Source organism: Rosa rugosa, chromosome 3, assembly GCF_958449725.1.
Source record: "Rosa rugosa chromosome 3, drRosRugo1.1, whole genome shotgun sequence".
NCBI lineage: Eukaryota > Viridiplantae > Streptophyta > Magnoliopsida > Rosales > Rosaceae > Rosa > Rosa rugosa.
In genome coordinates, this window is record NC_084822.1 from 37,413,090 (window position 1) to 37,430,140 (window position 17,051).

Below are 17,051 nucleotides of genomic sequence, written 5' to 3' on the forward strand. Positions count from 1 at the left end.
CCTTTGAGTCCCAAATCCGCAAGCTTACTTTGTTCTCATGAGGGTGCCAACGCTCGATTCCCAGAGAGTTTGTAATAACCGACCTATACTTTTAATAAAAGAAAAATGGTGGCAGACAACTTTCTGGTTTTAGGCAGTAAAGATCGGAGCCTTGTCTCTTTCATGATTATGCATGATTGACGAGAGCTAGCAAACAGACTATCATCTCTCTCTCACTCACTCTGTTTCACTCCGAAAAACAGAACAATAGTTCTCCAGCCTTGTTCTTCCTCCATCAACCACCTCCAGACGTCGGACCACTCCCTTTGGCTTCTCCTGAGGCTGCTCTACCTACTGGACGTCGTCTTTTCCTCCGGCACGACCTCAAGGTCCGGCAAACCAGCTCGAACCCGGTTGCACCCGAAACCGAACTAACTCATCCTCCTCGTGTTTCCGGCCACCAATCCTCACCAAACTTCATCCTTGAGCTCACCTCAACCTCCAGAAGCTCTCAAAAGTGTCCCTTCACGGTGGCGCTGTGCGTGGTGGCGGTTGGAAGCCAAACCCGATCAAAAAAAATCGAAACCGAGCTATCAACCCGGATATCTCGAGTTACAGACCACCTTTTCCTGTGACTCTTGGCCTGGTGAGTTCGCCTTGAGATTGTTAACAACTCTCTAGAAGGGATCGAGGCCTGAAGTTGAAGTTTTTACGTCGAAATTCAAGCTCGCCGGATTCTGGAAATTTTCCGGCCACCGAGACTTTTGATCGAGTTATCTCGAGCTATAGAGCTTTGTTTTGAGTAATTCTTGAACCAGTGAGTTCTTCTTTAAGTTATGAACAAGTCTCCTGAAGGAATCGAAGCCAAAGGAGGACATTTTTACGATGATCGGAGCTTCGCCGGTTTCTGCAAATTATCGCCGGATTCTGGAAATTTTCCGGCCACCGTGACTATTTTGGTACTTTTCGACCCCTTCCTGTTATTTTCTGATCTTGAGATAGTTATGAAAAATGATCAGCATGTTAAAATGAAGAAGTTTGTAGTTGACAACTTTTGCATCAGAGGTGGTTGACCTTCGTTGACCGCCGCGTTGACCACCGTCTGACCTCCGCTTGTGGCGGCGGGTCGGACCTTATTTTGAGTTTATATTATCTGGACGATGATCTACGCATCGATACGAGCGTTTTGATATATTACAAGGTTATTTTAGAAAATGTGGATAAATAATGGATTTACGTTTTAACGTTACTATTTAACGTTTTTACGTTTTATCTTCGGTTTACGATCTGCGAAGATCTGACCATCGGTTTTACTTCAAATTATAATATGTTGATCTTATGACTGTCCCAGTGGCTTTGTGTGGTCATGGGCGAAGATCCGACCGTTGGATCTTCGTATAATTGCTAAATAGTGATTAGGGAGGCGATTCGTGAGAATCCGTCCGTCGGATTTTCGTATAAATTTGTGAAGATGTTAGTAAGGATGATTCAGGAAGATCCGACCGTTGGATCTTCGTGATGATTTTTGGAGGATGATCCTAAGGCGATCTGTGAGGATCCGACCGTTGGATCATCATTTAATTTCGATCCGACCGTTGGATTGTCGTTTGAGTATGTTTTTGAGTTGTTGGCTAAGTTAAGGTCATGTTTGATTAGGTGATTGACGGTCTTCCTTGGGTGAGCGGTTTCGGTGTGTATTGTGTTGAATTGAAGACGCAGCGGGAATATCGAGGTGAGTAAATCGCACATGGTTCATTCACGAACCGAAATTCGGTGATTTTATTTAATTGGGAAATTGTGGAAATTGTTTTATGAAAATAAATATTTGTTTTAAATTATATGGACTTGATCGACTACGGTCCATAGGTAAGTAAAATGTATTTAAACTATAAAAATGAATTTCTAGATTTTATTGCATGTGAACTATAGTTGGTATTAGTGGTCACTCTTGTATGGGTGACTACGTATATATATATTTACGTGGAATATATATTGGATGGTGTGACATCGGGTGAAGTATTGATGTGATTTACTGAGTTATATTTTGAGCATTACCCTTTGGAATATGTGATTTATCTTAGATGTTGTGTTGTCTATGATAATGGGTAATGGAGTAAAGTGCGATAGTTGAGTCGTTGAGATGAATTAAATGAGGAGTCGAGTGAATTGAGGAAAGCAGTCATTCGTAAGGTGAACCTTGGCCCAGGTGACACTTTACGATACAGTTAGAGCTCTAGTCTGTCTGCTGTCATACTGCTTGGGGGATAAACGAGTTATCATATGCCCTTGGGTATGACATGACATACTGAATGGGGTGATTAATATAATTAATCATAAGCCTGTAAGTATGATATACTGAATGGGGTGATTAATCTAATTAATCATAAGCCTGTAAGTATAATATACTGCATGGGATGATTTATATAAATAAATCATAAGCCTGTGAGTATATATTGAGTAAACAGTTGTTTGTTTTTGAGTAGTTATGTTGAGATGTGAGTTGATTGATGCTTGAAGTGACGTTGTACACTTCAATTATTATGCAAAGAAAATACTTGAGTTGAATTTATGCTTGAGTTGATTTGGTTACTTTAAATCGTGCAATCCTTTCATTTACTCATACGAGCTTTGCAAAAAGCTTACCGGGTTTGTATTGTTGCAATCCCGGTACACTATTCAAACGGTGTAGCGGGTAATCCTGCAGGTCAGGAGAATCAGGACGGTGATCGTGCGGGTTAGAGAATTTGTTTTAGTTTTACAGCAATTGTAATTGTGAGGTGAGTTATGCTCATTTGAGCCTTACAATATAATTTGGTGAGAGTGTGCTGTAATAAACAAATTTGAGATTTGGTTTATGTAATATCGAGCGATGTGAGGTGTGGTTGTTTTGAGAAAAAAATTCAGGTTGTATTTATGTGAGTTGTATTAATTCATGTTTCGGACTTGGATTTGTTATTCAAAATCCGGGGCGTGACAGTTTGGTATCAGAGCGTAAGGTACATATTTGGTGATAATCAGTACTCCCCGAGTGATGGCCCGTCTGCAGCGGATCCCCATCATATACTCTTCGGTACTGGTATAATCATTGGGTATGTCTTAGTATGGGGTCTAGACAGTGTGTAAGTCCGTAGGACGGTAGAATTGTCTTGTAGGTTCGTTTTAGAATAAGTTTTGCTTCCGTGAGTTGCAATCTTCGAGGAATGGAAACCTCCGGATTTAACTCTGATGAGTCGGTGAGGATTGTTTATGGAAATGAGTTTCTTTTGTACGTAGAAGTGTTTGGTTGAAGGCATGGTGTTGACCTATACACATATCAATTGTGGATACAAGTATTAATTGATAGAAATCTTGCCTTTTAAGTTAGAATTGCAGATGTTTTTTGGATGGAATATACGTACAGAGGGGTAGATATCTTGTTTTGTAACTAGATATCTTAGTGGAGTTTTGGTAATTGGCATGTGTTGCGTGTTTAAAGTGACTCTGAGGCAACTATGCTGACTTTGTGTGAGATTGAATTCTTAGTGTAGACTAAGAAGGTTGTGTGGTGATTCTATATACACTACGTGATGAACTTTTAGAAGGAAACGTTATGAGTAAAAGCATGGGTTTTTCCCTGATGTCTATAGTAGACTTGTACATATGGCAGCCTTTGTGGCAGTGCCAGTAATGATTTTGTAGCAGCTTCGTAGCAGTGCTCGTGTGGCAGCCTTGTGGTGGTGCCAGTAGTGATTTTGTAACAGTTTTTATGGCAGTGCTTGTAGTACTTTAGTGGTAGTTTGTGTGACAAGGAATTTTATGGGGGCTAGATAAAGCTAGACTTTATCTTGATTGTATTCTAAAGTGGTAGGACACCTGTAAGTAGGGATTGGACCATCCGTTGATATCGTGATAGAGTTTTGTGTAGGGACAGGATCCTTATATGTAGACAGTTGAGGATGAGGTGGAGGCTTCAGAGGTTGAGTTGCCTGTTCCACCTGTAGTTGATGTGATGGATGTTATTCTCGGTTTGAAGTCGTGAAAGAGATTGAGAATCTAGGAGTAGTTGGAAAGAGAATTGATTTCACGAACTCAAGATGATAGGAGTGTGAGAGATTATGAGACAAAATTCTCAAGGCTATATTGTTTAGGAGACAAATGGATGCAAAGAGTTGGCCATAAAGTCTCAGCTGGGGCTGAATACTTCCCTTTAGCATGACGTAACCATTTAATAGAACTTGTTTTGGTTAGGGTGTTAGCCATTGAATAGGATTCTTGACTTATGTGGAGCTTGTGAGTAGTGTTGCGGTTAGGGGAGAGATTGTTGTGGATTTCGAGCTTAGTGATGTAAATTTGGAAATACTTATGTTACCTCTAAGGAGGGTAGTGGAGTTTGTTATTGAGGTGATACTAGGTTTAATACCTATATTAATGGCGCCTTATTGGATGACACCAACTAAACTTAAGGAGTTGAAGTTCAAGGTGAGAGTTTACTTGAGTAGAGATTCATTAGAGCTAGTACTTCTCCATGGATCGAGATTAGGGATACCTACTAAGACATGACGTACGAACGCGGAGAAGAAGAAGAATATAGTTATATCTCTTCCTTAAGGTGAAGCATGACCATGATGAGATTTGGTACTAAGGATATGTTAGTGTTCTAGTTCTAAAGATCACGAGTGTAAGAGGTGTTAAGTTTGGCGCTCTATAGATGTTTTTGAATGGGAAGTGTTTAGCTTTATTAATCCCTGACTCTAGCGACGAAATTGTTTTGTGTTTGGTTTGACTCAGATGGTGCTAGCTAGACTTCTGTGTGACTTAATTGATTGGTAGGTTTTGAATGATTGTTTGTGATACATCATTATGAAAGAGGCACGCAGCAGAGTTGGCGAAGGTTTTGAAAGAGCAAGGAGGGACCAAGGTTCGACCCATGGTGTCGTTGTTGGTTTGTTTTAAAGAAAAGACTACCACATTCATTCAGTCTTATTACAAGTCAAAAGCAAAATAAAGTTATTGTCCAACGAAAGTTAAAATGCAGAAAAAGAGATACAATAACTAAAAGATGAATTGTTTTTACTTCTTCCCCTTTGATTGGGAAAGCTTAGCAATCTCCTCCCTGAGTTTGGTGACTTGATCATCGACCTCTTCACTGTCCTGCGAGTCACTACTGGTTGAGTCAAGATCTTCCCAAGGAACATGAGGAGCGGTGCACGGACGAGTGGCAGCCCTTTTGCTGGTTTCAGCCTCAGGAGGAGGGTCCTTGTGGAGTGACGCAGCAACTTCCTTGCAAGGAAACCCAGGAGGATGACACTGCATGTTATTGACCTCCTGAGCAAGCTTGTTCATTGCGGTGTGGCAACGGATCAAAGAGAGGTTCATGTCAGAGATGTAATCGATCATACATGTGACTCGCCAATCCGTCACCATAATACCATCACGGAGGGAGGAACGCAGTGCATCAATTGAGTCTGACAAGCTTTCCAGGGTGGCCACAGGCCGAGGAGCACGAGCAGCTAGGGAGGAAGAGGACTCGCTGGGATGCAGTCTGGGAGAACGACGAGGCAGAGGAGGGGGACTGCGGCTACGCTCACGTATAGGACGATGGTCTCCAGGACGAGTGAGGCCAGCGCAAGCGGCCGCTTGACGACCCTCTTCTTCTAAAGAGAGAACACAGCGTTGATTGACGCTCATGCGAGCGGTAATCTTGGTTCGAACCATGATGAAGGAGAAGGAATTTGAAACTGCACGCTTAGACAAAACCGAGTAAAATCTGGAGGAGATAAAAGGAGGTTTATATAGAGCACAAGATAGGGTTGAGAAAATGTGAGAATTGAAGAAGATGATGTTGAGTGTTGAGAGAGATTGTTGTTAAAAGGATTGAAGTTGATGAAATAGGTGGTGGAGATTTGAGTTTATCTAATGGAAGAAGAGATTTGAGTTATCGGATGGAAGAAGAGAATTGAGAGAGGATGGCTAAAACTCTGGGGAAATTTTCTTTTCTTTGGTGTGAATAGTCTCATCCCCCGAATGCACTTATTTATAGAACAAGGTGAGCAGATCTCCACCGTTGGATGAACGATCTCAGAATTTGAATCCACGCGTTGGATTAACGTCGCCCCGAAACCCGGAAAAGTTGTTGGCGCGTGTTGAGCGCGTAAGGGGACAGGCCGAATCTCGAGGGGCTGTGGCAGACAGCTTTAGCCGAAAGTGATTCTGATTTCCGTAAATCACGGAAAGGATAAGCCGTGGCAGGTGGGCCGTACTTGGGCTTGTCTCGGATCAAGGCCCTCACTGTAGCTGTGGGTGGAGGCCCGATGAAATAGTTTTGGTGTAATTCATGGGCCGGATTCTGCAACAGTTTTGGGTGTTTTGGGCTGGATTGCTGAAACAGCTTTGTTTAAAAGGAATGGATGGATAACAACAAGAGCAGTTTGCGCTCGAGTGGTTGAGGGCTGAATCCTTGTACTAGAGGTCCGAGGTTCGAACCTTGCCTTCCCTTTTATTTTATTTATGTCGCTTATGACATAATAAATATAACACGTGAGCATGTATTAATGAAAGCAGCTCTGGCTTCAGTGGTTGGGAGCAAAACCCTCGTGTTCGGGGTCAGGAGTTCGAACCTTATCTCTTACAATTATTTTTGGATCTTGTATATGCTCAGTATACGGACGTATTTTTATACGTAGAGCCGTAGCTTAGTAGATTTCTACAGTTTTGGAAAGGATGGAGATAGTATAGTCAAGCGGGGTAGTTGAAGTAGAAAGTATGGTGATCAATTTGGTGCTTGATGAGTATTCTGTATAAATTACAGAAAATCTTAATCGGGAGAAATAGACTTGCGATTGAATTTCGGGACGAAATTCTTTTTAGGGGGGTAGATTGTAATAACCGACCTATACTTTTAATAAAAGAAAAATGGTGGCAGACAACTTTCTGGTTTTAGGCAGTAAAGATCGGAGCCTTGTCTCTTTCATGATTATGCATGATTGACGAGAGCTAGCAAACAGACTATCATCTCTCTCTCACTCACTCTGTTTCACTCCGAAAAACAGAACAATAGTTCTCCAGCCTTGTTCTTCCTCCATCAACCACCTCCAGACGTCGGACCACTCCCTTTGGCTTCTCCTGAGGCTGCTCTACCTACTGGACGTCGTCTTTTCCTCCGGCACGACCTCAAGGTCCGGCAAACCAGCTCGAACCCGGTTGCACCCGAAACCGAACTAACTCATCCTCCTCGTGTTTCCGGCCACCAATCCTCACCAAACTTCATCCTTGAGCTCACCTCAACCTCCAGAAGCTCTCAAAAGTGTCCCTTCACGGTGGCGCTGTGCGTGGTGGCGGTTGGAAGCCAAACCCGATCAAAAAAAATCGAAACCGAGCTATCAACCCGGATATCTCGAGTTACAGACCACCTTTTCCTGTGACTCTTGGCCTGGTGAGTTCGCCTTGAGATTGTTAACAACTCTCTAGAAGGGATCGAGGCCTGAAGTTGAAGTTTTTACGTCGAAATTCAAGCTCGCCGGATTCTGGAAATTTTCCGGCCACCGAGACTTTTGATCGAGTTATCTCGAGCTATAGAGCTTTGTTTTGAGTAATTCTTGAACCAGTGAGTTCTTCTTTAAGTTATGAACAAGTCTCCTGAAGGAATCGAAGCCAAAGGAGGACATTTTTACGATGATCGGAGCTTCGCCGGTTTCTGCAAATTATCGCCGGATTCTGGAAATTTTCCGGCCACCGTGACTATTTTGGTACTTTTCGACCCCTTCCTGTTATTTTCTGATCTTGAGATAGTTATGAAAAATGATCAGCATGTTAAAATGAAGAAGTTTGTAGTTGACAACTTTTGCATCAGAGGTGGTTGACCTTCGTTGACCGCCGCGTTGACCACCGTCTGACCTCCGCTTGTGGCGGCGGGTCGGACCTTATTTTGAGTTTATATTATCTGGACGATGATCTACGCATCCATACGAGCGTTTTGATATATTACAAGGTTATTTTAGAAAATGTGGATAAATAATGGATTTACGTTTTAACGTTACTATTTAACGTTTTTACGTTTTATCTTCGGTTTACGATCTGCGAAGATCTGACCATCGGTTTTACTTCAAATTATAATATGTTGATCTTATGACTGTCCCAGTGGCTTTGTGTGGTCATGGGCGAAGATCCGACCGTTGGATCTTCGTATAATTGCTAAATAGTGATTAGGGAGGCGATTCGTGAGAATCCGTCCGTCGGATTTTCGTATAAATTTGTGAAGATGTTAGTAAGGATGATTCAGGAAGATCCGACCGTTGGATCTTCGTGATGATTTTTGGAGGATGATCCTAAGGCGATCTGTGAGGATCCGACCGTTGGATCATCATTTAATTTCGATCCGACCGTTGGATTGTCGTTTGAGTATGTTTTTGAGTTGTTGGCTAAGTTAAGGTCATGTTTGATTAGGTGATTGACGGTCTTCCTTGGGTGAGCGGTTTCGGTGTGTATTGTGTTGAATTGAAGACGCAGCGGGAATATCGAGGTGAGTAAATCGCACATGGTTCATTCACGAACCGAAATTCGGTGATTTTATTTAATTGGGAAATTGTGGAAATTGTTTTATGAAAATAAATATTTGTTTTAAATTATATGGACTTGATCGACTACGGTCCATAGGTAAGTAAAATGTATTTAAACTATAAAAATGAATTTCTAGATTTTATTGCATGTGAACTATAGTTGGTATTAGTGGTCACTCTTGTATGGGTGACTACGTATATATATATTTACGTGGAATATATATTGGATGGTGTGACATCGGGTGAAGTATTGATGTGATTTACTGAGTTATATTTTGAGCATTACCCTTTGGAATATGTGATTTATCTTAGATGTTGTGTTGTCTATGATAATGGGTAATGGAGTAAAGTGCGATAGTTGAGTCGTTGAGATGAATTAAATGAGGAGTCGAGTGAATTGAGGAAAGCAGTCATTCGTAAGGTGAACCTTGGCCCAGGTGACACTTTACGATACAGTTAGAGCTCTAGTCTGTCTGCTGTCATACTGCTTGGGGGATAAACGAGTTATCATATGCCCTTGGGTATGACATGACATACTGAATGGGGTGATTAATATAATTAATCATAAGCCTGTAAGTATGATATACTGAATGGGGTGATTAATCTAATTAATCATAAGCCTGTAAGTATAATATACTGCATGGGATGATTTATATAAATAAATCATAAGCCTGTGAGTATATATTGAGTAAACAGTTGTTTGTTTTTGAGTAGTTATGTTGAGATGTGAGTTGATTGATGCTTGAAGTGACGTTGTACACTTCAATTATTATGCAAAGAAAATACTTGAGTTGAATTTATGCTTGAGTTGATTTGGTTACTTTAAATCGTGCAATCCTTTCATTTACTCATACGAGCTTTGCAAAAAGCTTACCGGGTTTGTATTGTTGCAATCCCGGTACACTATTCAAACGGTGTAGCGGGTAATCCTGCAGGTCAGGAGAATCAGGACGGTGATCGTGCGGGTTAGAGAATTTGTTTTAGTTTTACAGCAATTGTAATTGTGAGGTGAGTTATGCTCATTTGAGCCTTACAATATAATTTGGTGAGAGTGTGCTGTAATAAACAAATTTGAGATTTGGTTTATGTAATATCGAGCGATGTGAGGTGTGGTTGTTTTGAGAAAAAAATTCAGGTTGTATTTATGTGAGTTGTATTAATTCATGTTTCGGACTTGGATTTGTTATTCAAAATCCGGGGCGTGACAGAGTTACATATGAAACCTTCCGTATCATTGCTAAAATCCCATGAAGAGGTTAACATGTCTAAAGGGTCCTCCACTGATGCTTTTATACTTCTCAAGCAGTTCTAAGCAATAACAATAAAACACCTGCAAGAAAAACATTGCAAAGATCTCGTCCAGTCAACAACATTGCTATTCAGCGAACACTAAGCTAGCAACAGAGAAAATTGCAATCAATATATCTGTATGAGCCCAAAAGTATTTTTGGCAATATCCTTTAGAGGATTGAGCGTAGCGGGCCGATACCTGCGGCCCAAAAATAAGTATACTAGGTTTTGGGTTACAGCTTTGCCCATTCCAGAGTCCATGAGGAAAACGAACCTTTGATTCAAGTAGCAGAGACCGATTAAGAATCTTCAATCAATAATCCTTCTGTGGCAAGAAACTGCCAAACCTTAGGTATAAATACCAGGTTTCAAGGGTAAACAAGACGCAACTCTTCAATCAACTAATTGCACAGATTATCCAAAGTCTCTCCGAAGCAACCTACCCTCAACGTCAGTTGAACCAGTGAAGCCAGGGTCACATCCTAGCAACCTAGCGAAGCTAAAGTCACACTTTAGCAAACTGGTGCTTTCTCCTACTTCCCGGTGATTGCTCTGCTCAACCTACAACGTTGAGTATCGACTCGATGACGCAAGAGATCACATCAAAAGTCCTTATCCGTAATGCATAGAAAATAACCTTGTGACGAGGTTGGTGCTCTCCTCGTCCACAGCGTTTGAGAAGAAGTCAGGTCAAGGGATGTCCCGACGACTACACCCTCGGTGTTGGCAAGCTCGCGCATCAAAAGAGACTGTTTGCTAGCCCAAATTAAGCCGGAGCCAAACATTTTGGCACGCCTAGTGGGACTTGCTCTAGAGTCTTTTCGCGTTTGCCATCATTGGGAAGTCTGGGAGTAATCCTTACCGAAACGTTTAAAGCACATTTACAACCTTTAAAGAATCATAGTAATGAGGTCGCAAAGTGGCATATGCTCCAGATAACCAAATTTTTTTTTTTTTTTGGCAAAACAACAAATTTTAAGCAGCAATCCCATCAATTTGAGAGAGAAAGAGTCCAATTTTTTATTTTATTGTAACTAATACCCAATTGGTATAAACGGTGCGAGGGGAAGCTATGGGTTTTTTCTTTTCTGAAATGAAATTAAGTTTGGGATTCATAACTCAAAATGTCAAAAACTCATTATCCAATTTCCATAACACTACACGAACCGATCTCACTAATCAACGCCACAAAACATAAACCCAGTAAAAAGCAAAGAACATGGCTTTTCCATCGTTGAAGACGAAGGAAGACCCATCAACGCAACCTTCTTGCCGTCTCTCTGGGACTCGAGAGTGCTTCACCATCGATTCCATGCTGAGATTCGAGAGCTCAAGACGAGGGTCTGGAGAAGGAGGCGGCTGGCATGGAGCTTGAACAAGAGAAGAGGCCTATGGAAGCGATTTGGTCGGGAGTGGGCATCGATGAACAATCAAGTATAAGTCGTATAACCAAATAAGAGGGGAGAGAGAGCCTGTGCAAGCATTGGAAAACAGATTTTTTTTTTTTAAAGAAAATTGGAAAAGAATGAAAATAGAGGGGAAAAGCAATATCAACTGTTGGATGTGACTTTCTACACTTGGCAAGTCATGATTCAAAGCTTAGGAAGCTTAGGTCAAAAAATTGCTTAGGAGAGGATCTTCTCCCGTAAGTTATACCTCGATGAATGGAACGATATTTGGATTCATGGTGCCGTATGATGTATAAGAGATATTTCTCAGCTACCTTGTAAAGAATGTTTTCGCGTAGCAATGACGAACTTCCAGATAATGGAAACAGCGGTGGACGTGCTTATTATGGAAATTGTTATATTAGATTTCAATTTTATGACGTCCTATATGTAAAATGTTTAGAGCTAAAGAGGACTCCGTCAGTTGCATCCATTTAGGAAAGTGTAGGAGCGTCGGCTGTGACATCTCAAAGCTCATCTTTTCTAATAATTGACAGGTATCTGCTTAGAAGAAATCTAGATGCAGACGCTCAATTTTAGAATGTTTGCTATCGCTCAGTTTAATTACTACACTACATTAATTATTTGCTGAGCACATAATTTGTTAAAGCTCACATGAAATTAACCCTCGGATATCAAGGAGCAGATCAGCTGTCCTTTTTTTGTATTTCCCAAGTTTGTCCTCCACTCCTATCAACTAAACTATGTAAACTTCTATTATTTTTCATTTCAACCGTCCCCTTGAGGTACAATACAATAGAATCACCCAAATTAAAAACAGAACCACAACGATGTCTTAGCAACAAAGAGTTTATTGAAAAGTGAAACAACAAAAAGAGAAAACAAAACCAATACCAAAACCAGCTGCTACCATCATGACTAGAGTGGTGGACTTGAACAATTCAACGACTTCTCCACGGATGACCTGCAACTCTTCAGAGGACCGCCGCACAGTCCGGGATTGTTTGCGTAACTGTCCGCTGTAACCGAAGCCACAACGAAGTCTGGGACTGGCCCATGCAGAAGATTGTTGGCCACACTGAATGTTTTAAGCCTGGAAAGTTGGCCAATTTCTCCGGGAATCTGACCCGATAGCTGGTTGTGATCAAGCTTGAGGACATTCAGATAAGTGCAGTTGGAAATACTGGCTGGGATTGTCCCGGAGAAGTTGTTATACGAGAGGGCAAGCAACGTACTGAATGGAATGATTCTACTGATATCAGCAGGAAGGGATCCGCTCAACTTGTTGCTCGAAAGATCTAAGCCTGTCAAGCTTGTACAATTGGCTATGCCGCGAGGAAATTGGCCCTTGAGTCCCAAATTCGAAAGGTTGATATTCAGCACTTTGCTCTCATTAGGATGCCAACACCCCACTCCCAGAAAGCTACAGATGGAACCTTCGGTGATGTTGCTGAAATCCCATGAAGAGGTTAACATATCCAAAGGGTCCTCAAGTGATGCTTTTATACTTTTCAAGCAGTTGATATCACTCTCACCGCCAGAACTGAATCCACAACTAAGCAATAACAAGAAAACAACCCCAAGGCAGAGATCTCGTCCACTCAACAACATTGCTGTATGTTTAATAAGCTGAATAGCCATATATAGCAACACAGAAAATGAACGCAAATAAATACCCTAATTTTTAGATTATAACGATCAGAGCTGAAGATACAAAGAACACTACAAAACTATCCCAGGCTAGGACTATTAAAAGCTAGTAGCATCGATCAAAGATTTGAGCTAGAACCCAAAGAAAGGGCTACGTACTAAATCATGCAACGACAAAACATTATTCAAGTTTCTCCTTTTTTTCCACACAGAGATTAGTCAAGTCACATTCTCGATCAAAAAAAAAAAGATTAGTCAAGTCAAAAGTTCTCAAGAGTGACCCTGATTTATTTGACTCATTCTTTGCATCAGATGATCGTTGAGTTCAATAATTAATTAACACACAATAGTAACCAGGAGAAAGTAAAGTAAATTAAATATAATAATTGAATAAATTGGAGAGAGATTCCTACTTAGGGCAAACGTACCACATGCCTAGTAGAGCAGATCAATAAGTGCACATGCAGATTAGTGTTTTGAGTATTCATTTTAATAAAGTAAGAATAATTTTGGAACATACTTAAAAATTTATGAGTTTTGATTGGGTAGACCCACGTGGTACGTTTACCCTATGTAAAAATTTCTCTTATTTTTATTATCATTTAATCTAATATTATTGAATTATTATTATGTCCTCACATATAAATAATTTACATAATTGATTTTTTATCAAGAACTCAAGAAGGAGTATTTTAGATAATTTTAAAATTTAACCATTCCTCTATAGAATTGGTCTAATTAATATATATTTATATAAAATAGACGACCTTCATTCAAATGGAAGAAAGGATACGAACATGACACCCTAAGGGCAACTCCAACCATAGGCACCATTTGGGGGTGCTATTCTCATTTTAGCACCCCCTTGTTACACTATTCATATAGGACTCAATTCTCATCTCCAACCATTAGACCTATATGGGGTGTTATTTTCACTATTATTGATTAAAATATAATATAAGTATAATATAAAACGTTCAGAAAAAAAAAAAAAAAAAAAAAGCCAAAATCGGACCGTCCATATTCAAACTGGAGCGATCTCAGCCGTCCATTTAGTGACCGTTGGGTGTGCCAACGGTCGGCAGCAGACAGCGCTGGCATCGCGGGGCCCACTGCAGCAGACGAAAGCAGGTGCATTTTCTCTCTCCAGCGCAGGTTGGCGCGTCTTCCTCCTCCCCTGTTCTCCCTTCTGCGCGTGCTGCACACCCAAGGCTTCCAGCGCGTCAAGCCGCATATTGGGCTGGGTCATCAGAAGCTGTGGTCCCGGGCAACAGTGATCAGTCTTGGTCTTGGATTTGTCTCAAATATGAGACTACAAATGAGACCAAGTGCCATAATTATAGAACCAGATCCACCAAAAACACAAGGTTGGAGAAGAAAAGTCTTATAATTGGCAAAATATAGGTTTGGCACCACAAGGTTGGAGTTGCCCTAACTGAGGTAGGCTAAAAGCCTAAACTATTAGGTGCTTGAATGATGAGGTAGGTTTGACCGTTTGATGAAAGTGAGCAGAGGACGACTTATCGACTGTATGGCCTAGTGGAAATTGAAACTTTGGGTTTGTTTACAATATTAATTATGGACATAATGGAAGGACGACTTATCGGCTGCCGGCTTGAAACTTGGGGTTTGTTTACAATATTACGTAAGTTGGATAATTCTTCGAAGTTGTGTGACTAGTATGCAGCTACATTAATATGGAAACTTCTCAAAAGCTTACTAATATATTTCCTCACACTTTTTGTTCTTTTCATTCATTTTACTGTATTTATTTTTTTTCTGTAATGATCAAGTCAGGTTAGTTTGTTTGTTTTGTCTGTCCAAAGGAGCAACAATAGTAGACATAGGATAAAAAAACAGAGCCGCCTCCTCTCTAGGGTTAGGGTTTTCTGCGGTGCTTCTGTGCAAACATCAACAATGTCTTCTGTTGATGCCATGGCTGCTCGACTGGCTTCATCTCTTGCGATTGCTGAGGGAAGGAAGCAGGTTGATCTGCGACCAAAACAAGGAAAGGGTCTGCGGCAGGCAGACGTGTTTATGGTGGGCAAGCTGCTCACTGCTCGAGAGTACAATAATCGATCTTTTCTGGGGATGTTCCGGAATGCCTGGCGGGTGCATGGATCACTCCGTGTAGAGGAGGCGGAGGGACTGAGGGTTCTGTTCACCCTCTCTGACGCTACCGATCGGGATCGGATATGGAAGGGAGCGCCGTGGGGGTACAATCATGCTCCGGTTGCCCTAGCCTACTATGATGGGGTGGCTGCCATTGATTCGGTCCCTTTCACCACAGCCTCGTACTGGATCACTTTGCAAGGCATCCCGCCTGCGTTCCGTTCTGAGAGGGTGATGTCCTTGATCGGATTTACTCTTGGAGATTTCAAGGAGATCGACAAACAGGCCAAGAAAGTTGGAAAATATCGCATCAGGGTGGAGATCCCTCTCAACAGGCCGCTGCCATTCCAACGCTGGTACTGGGTGGAGGATGAGGTCGAGTTCTTATGCAAATTTAGGTTTGACAAACTGTTTGGGCGTTGCTCGACTTGCGGCCTGGTTACTCATGTCGGCCTTCCCTGCTCTGGCCCTCCGTTGGAGGAGACCGACGGTGCAGCACGCACGGTCTTAGGTGCCCCACAGGAGGTTGCTGTTCCTGTGCCGGAGATGCAGCTTGTTGGGAGCAATGTTCCGACCTCGAGTTCGACGTCGGTTAGCACAGTGAATGCAGGAATCCGGTCTAGGGTTTCCATGGGAGGACAGGAGGTGGTATTCCGAACTATGCTTCCCAACCAACTGCCGGAGCGGCTGCTCCACAATCCGGCCATCCTGATGACTCGACCTCGACGTCAAGCTCACATTCGTGAATTGTCTGAGATGTTGACTGTACCTGACAGCATCATGGGGAAGAGACGACAAAGGGAGGATGATAACATCACCATTTCTCCAAAAAAGCTCAAGTTGAGTTTAGCTGTTGGCAAAAGGAACCTGAACTTGGAACCGGAACAGCTCGGTTTGGTACCAGTGCAGCAAACTGATGAGCAACCTCTCCAGGTAAAGAAAAAAAGAGGGAGACCTGCAGGTAGTAGAAACAAACTACCCTATGGGGAAAAGAAGAAAGCAAAGCAGGGAGAAGAGAGTAGGGCAACAAAGAAAAGGCTCTTCCCCAAACTTGACAAGGCAGGTGCTGGAGCAGGCTCCAACCCGAAAGGGAAGGAGATAGCTATTTACTAATTGCATTTTATTTCCTTCAAGTCTATTGCAAGGTGATGAGGCTTCTATATGTCTGCTATGACGTTTCTAATCAGTGTTTGTACCACAATTGCGTGCCTGGCAAGCAAGGGTTAGTTGAATATTTCTTCCGTAGGAGGCGAGGCTTGATTATTTTGTATAGGCTTGCATATTTGCGAGCGCATCAGAGACTCTAGTAGTTTGCTTTAGCTTAGATAGGGTAGTCGTTTTGACTTTGGCTTTCTTATGTAAGCTTTGTAGACTATAGCCATTTGGCTGTTTGATCTATTGATATTAAACTTCTATTCAAAAAAAAAAAAAAAAAAAAAGGAGCAACAATAGTCAATAGCGCTCATCAATAAAAAAATTTGGGTAGGTAATATTCATATCAAAAACAAAATTATATTGCTTCGTAACCATGTTGTAAACATTTTTTTATCTTAATAATATTTTATTCTTCTAAAAGAAATTATAACGGGAAATTACTTGATTTTGAAAAGATTTCAAGTTAAACATATTTATCACGTGACGTACTTTTCGAATCGATAATTAATTGGAAATGATAACTGACTAGAAATTAATTGATTTAAAAAAAAAAAATTTCATGTGAAGCATATTTATCACGTTACTTACCTTTTGAATCTCATCCGGACATAATTTCGAATTTGATTCAATTATTAGCTTCACTTCTCTTTTCTGGTCATAACTTATGCGGTTTGTGTGTGTTGAAAATTTTTGAACTGAATTAGTCAAATAAATTAAACTTGATGTATAAATCACAATTGCAAACAGTAATTTGACTAGTCGACTTACCTCTTTCTGGAGACAAAAAAAAAAGGAAAAAGAAAAAAGGAAACTCTTTGATTTCTTTGATCTCTGATGCTATATATTTTAAGGTAGTTCTGGGATAGTTTTATGGTGTTCTATGTATTACATTACATCGCTTGATCTCAGGGCCAATTCCCAG

General features: G+C 41.2%; 1 protein-coding gene and 2 long non-coding RNA genes across 3 annotated transcripts; 2 read left to right on the plus strand and 1 right to left on the minus strand.

Annotated features, from left to right (window-relative positions):
* The first annotated feature begins 535 nt into the window (after positions 1-535).
* On the plus strand, positions 536-2,870 carry LOC133736103 (uncharacterized). The gene is made up of 3 exons (XR_009859420.1): positions 536-938; positions 1,636-1,711; positions 2,669-2,870. It is a non-coding gene; the product is annotated as an uncharacterized LOC133736103 (long non-coding RNA).
* Positions 2,871-7,300: 4,430 nt separating this feature from the next.
* On the plus strand, positions 7,301-9,629 carry LOC133736104 (uncharacterized). Its single transcript, XR_009859421.1, has 3 exons — positions 7,301-7,703; positions 8,401-8,476; positions 9,434-9,629. It is a non-coding gene; the product is annotated as an uncharacterized LOC133736104 (long non-coding RNA).
* Positions 9,630-12,045: 2,416 nt separating this feature from the next.
* On the minus strand, positions 12,046-13,187 carry LOC133739686 (probably inactive leucine-rich repeat receptor-like protein kinase At5g48380). The gene has a single exon (XM_062167464.1). It carries the CDS (start codon positions 12,851-12,853, stop codon positions 12,131-12,133), a length of 723 nt encoding a protein of 240 aa, XP_062023448.1. The 5' UTR covers positions 12,854-13,187; the 3' UTR covers positions 12,046-12,130.
* Positions 13,188-17,051: the final 3,864 nt, after the last annotated feature.